Source organism: Salvelinus sp. IW2-2015, unplaced genomic scaffold (assembly GCF_002910315.2).
Source record: "Salvelinus sp. IW2-2015 unplaced genomic scaffold, ASM291031v2 Un_scaffold2299, whole genome shotgun sequence".
Taxonomy (NCBI): domain Eukaryota; kingdom Metazoa; phylum Chordata; class Actinopteri; order Salmoniformes; family Salmonidae; genus Salvelinus; species Salvelinus sp. IW2-2015.
The window spans coordinates 111899-116126 of NW_019943625.1; the positions used below are offsets into that span (position 1 = coordinate 111899).

Sequence of the window (4228 nt, forward strand, 5' to 3'; positions counted from 1 at the left end):
ATCTATTTATTATCTAAATGAGTCAGACTCATTAATAAAACATTGATAACTTCATGTTCCATAGTTTGAGTATTGATGTATCACATATTTTCTATCAGAATCGTTCTCCTACCTTGTGATCCTGTACAGCCTCGTCTACAGGGATGCAGTCATGATCTTTATGTTTCCTTGAGACCTGACACACCAAACAGATGGGCTCTTTATCCTCCAGACAGAACAGACAGAGTTTCTCACTGTGTTGACTGCAGAGCACCTTGGACCCTGTGGTTGGACTTTTCAGATCTGTCTGTCTCCTTTCCCGTAAGGCCTCACACAGGTTCTTTAGAGAAAGGTTTGTAGGGGGATGATCCTTAGAGGATCTTCTCCTGCAAACTGGACATTCCCGAGATTCCTTGTCTTTCCAGCATTCCTTTAGACAGGCTTGGCAGAAGCTGTGACTGCATGACAACATGACAGGATCCTTAAAGATGTCAAGGCACACCGTACAGGAGAAATCCTGCTCTGGGAGAGACGAACTAGAAGCCATTTTCTCACACGATGTCACCCCGTTCTGGATTGAGATCTGAAAGTTACTTTCACTTTGACTTTTAACAACTTCCTCTCTTAAAGGGACACATTATTCAAAGCAAGTGAAGCTGCACATAAAGCTCACAGTTATAATGATATGACCTTGTATTGGTTGGTTTAACAGCCTGATACTTCAGAACAATCTAAATAAAATCCCAGTGTTGTGTTGTGTGTCAGACAGATATGAGTCCTGGAGAGATATTAAAGTTACAGTACTGAGATGAACTTTAGTCATCATGTGACTCGGGGGTGGAGTTTCAAGTCTCTGGCCCTGTTCAAAAAAGGCCAATGACAGTGGATTTACACACTTGGCACTTTTGTCCTGTATGTTTTATTCTCTCTAACACGAAACTATTATTTTTATACCTACACAACGCGGCTAGAACATAAAAAAAAAAGTTCTATTTGTAGACCAACGCATAACATAGCAAATGGTAAAATCAACCATTTCAATTGACTTTCTAGTCTACTTTTATCTAAAAACAGCAAAATAGAAAAAGCACTACACTTTTAAATACTTTGTCCCCTGATTGAGGCCTGTAGATATTTTCCAAAAGTTTACGTCACCTTCAAAACAGATTAATTAAATATGAGCTCTCCACTAGTCAGTCAGTTTTTAACAATAATGTCTGACAAAACTTGTTGCAGCCAACAATCCCTTTAACATAAGAGTAATGTGGTACTGGTTTCTCATCTGTTCATAGCTGGGAGAACTAGAACAAACAAACATAATGTCACATTAATGACACTTCTACTTCATCCATCAACAGAGTCATGATCCTGTACAAAACATTGGTTTGATGATAGCTCTCCTTTTCCAGACTATTCTATTTTCCAGACTACACCTCAGAAATGCTCACTGGATTCCATTTAGGTTCTTGTGGCACAAAATAGTCGCTGTCGTTTAGCACCATAGAGATAGATAGAGGCCTCATCATGGGTATAACCAATTTTAGCATGGGCATTGCCATCATCCACCATTTTTAAATAGGAATCCCCACCCAGTTGACTACTTGACTACGGGTTGTAGCCTCAATGATGCTGGCCATGCTGTCAGACGCTATAATGACACAGATACAAAGATGAGTCCTCTATCTATCTCTATGTTTAGCAGCCAGGTGGATGGTCCATGTTAGAAGAAATAACAAAACACAATGTAAGCTAAATGTGTTGTGCTAGTGAGGATATGAGCAGTATAAATGCAAGGTGTTGTTACCATTTACAACCTGCAGGGTTTATGGCAACAGCCATGTCCTCATGAAGGACAATAACCATCATCTTCATCATCTTCATACATATTGGTCCATATTCCTGATCAAGGCAGACAGACAGACACATTATTTGGAGAAATATTTATGACCAGTTAGCAGGGTTCAGTCCATGAAAGAATATTCTGATTCTCTTTGTCCACAGTTTGTAGAGTCCATTCATCCTACTGTTGACCAATAGGATAGAGACGTCGTACCCTTGATGAGACAATCCTTCAGCAGTAAAATTCCACTGGGGAGGGTAGAAAGTGTGTGTGTGTTAGTCCAGTCTGAGAGGCTCTCTGTGCTGTTATGTTCTCCTAGATGTCGTTCTGTGTTGGGGAGAAGAGAGCTGCTAGAGATCCAGTCTCACTGGSCTCCACAATGTCCCTTTTCTCCAGCTTGGGCTTCTTAAAGAGAGATGGGAGATKTCTGATATGTACCTCCTTTTTAAACTGCTGGCCCAGAGCTTTCTGTGGGGAGGAGAGATCAAATACAGTTACAATCTGTCTGAATTGAATGGTTGTCTTATTATATTTGAGTGTACAGGACCTATTTAATTAAACTTTTATGAAAAATACTACTGTCAATCAATCAATCAAATGTATTTATAATGCCCTTTTTTACATCAGCAGATGTCACAAAGTGCTATACAGAAACCCACTCTAAAAACTCAAATTGCAATTAATGCAGATTTAAAAGCATTGTGGTCCAGAGCCTGCCAGCATTCGCCAATCAAGTCTAACTTATATCCTATAAGTAATATCCAATTCAACAGTCACAATGGAGACATTTTAGACATTATTTTGTTATTAAATAATTCTAGGTCTTTCTTAAAGAAAAACATAGAAGTTGTAGAACACCCCCATCTATTGGTGGGAGGTGGTATTACCCCCACGGTGCCGGTGATGAGCTTCTTGAACTGGTCCTTCCTCTTCTTCTCTCCCACCTTCTGGGTGGAGGTGGGCTCCAGTAGCCGCTGGTCGTACTGGTCCAGAGCCTCCAGATTGATGCTGGGGATCTGAGTCATCACACTCCTTAGCTCCATGTACAGCGGCCGCTGATCCAGGGAGGGAGGAAAGAGAGGAAAGAGTTAGTGGGAGAGAAGGGGAGGAGAAGGGTAGGACAGAGAGAAGAGTTAGATGTAGAAGAGGGGAGGAGAAGGGGAGGACAGAGAGAAGAGATAGATGTAGAGGAGGGGAGGAGAAGGGTAGGACAGAGAGAAGAGTTTGATGTAGAGAAGGGGAGGAGAAGTGTCATACAGAGAGAAGAGTGAGTGATGCTGGGGTTCTGAGTCATCATGACCTGCTCAGACAGTCAGGAGTCACTAATACGTTGCAGGTGTGGCATTCTGCATACTTTTTACTCAAAGTAGTACATAGTATGCTGATCAAGTATGTAGCACGCTAGTATGGATATTTGGACAGGGCCAATGTAAAGGCATGTGCCCTATCCCAGTAGCTGTTTATCCCTTATGGAGCAGATTTGCTTCATCTTTTACTTAATTTCATCATTTGGGGAGAGACGCTCTGCAAGAGGGAGGGCAAGTACACAGGAGAGAGAGAGAGAGAGAGAGAGAGTACAAAGAGAGAGGATCCAGTCTGCAGATAGAGGACTATCTAAATCATCAAGGGATTACACAGTGTCCCCAAACCAACAGAATGTAGGCTAACACCTCTTTATCTCACGTCCAGAGGGAGTTGAATTAGTAATTGATTAGTTTACGATTGAGAAGATAAAAGTATGCAGTGAAATTCAGCTTGAAAATAGAAATTCAAAACCACCACATCAACTAGACATTTACTGATTGAATCATCTCACAGTAACATTTAGTCATATTAAACAGGATATAAAGTCATAAGATCAACTGTTAATTGTATTCATTGTTTTAACCTGAATTTAATCACTTGAGCATTTAATTAATTTAATTAATGCTCTAGTACACATTTTGCTGTGAGAATGTATAGACAAACACACACACGCACACATCCACAAGCGCACGTGATGGTCACATGAACGGCATGCATCTTCTCCTGCTCTTCCAGTCCCTAATTCCTATTTATACCAGTGGAGGTGTAACGGCAGTCTACGTCGTCCTCCTCCTCAGACGAGGAGAGGCGAGAAGGATCAGAGGCCCAATGTGCAGCGTGGTAATTAGACATAATGATTTATTAACTGAAAACGACAAAACACGAAATAACACTTGAATAATTACAAAATAACAAAACAAACTAAACAGACCTGAACTTCAGAACTTACATGAAACGAAGAACGCACAAACAGACTTAGACAAAACGAAACAGTCCCGTGTGGTAACAGATACGGACACGGAAGACAACCACCCACAAACAAACAGTGAGGACAGCCTACCTTAAATATGGTTCTCAATCAGAGGAAACGTCAAACACCTGCCT

At 41.0% G+C, this 4228-nt stretch overlaps 1 protein-coding gene and 1 pseudogene across 1 annotated transcript; both read right to left on the reverse strand.

Moving 5' to 3' along the window:
- Positions 1-61: 61 nt before the first annotated feature.
- LOC112073568 (E3 ubiquitin-protein ligase TRIM39 pseudogene) lies at positions 62-762 on the reverse strand (annotated as a pseudogene).
- A 746-nt stretch (positions 763-1508) lies between these two features.
- LOC139025143 (exportin-5-like) lies at positions 1509-3110 on the reverse strand. Its single transcript, XM_070440199.1, has 2 exons — positions 2707-3110; positions 1509-2287 (listed from the first exon to the last, which is right to left on the reverse strand). The coding sequence occupies exons 1-2, from the start codon at positions 2860-2862 to the stop codon at positions 2135-2137; spliced, it is 309 nt and encodes a 102-aa protein (XP_070296300.1). The 5' UTR covers positions 2863-3110; the 3' UTR covers positions 1509-2134.
- Positions 3111-4228: the final 1118 nt, after the last annotated feature.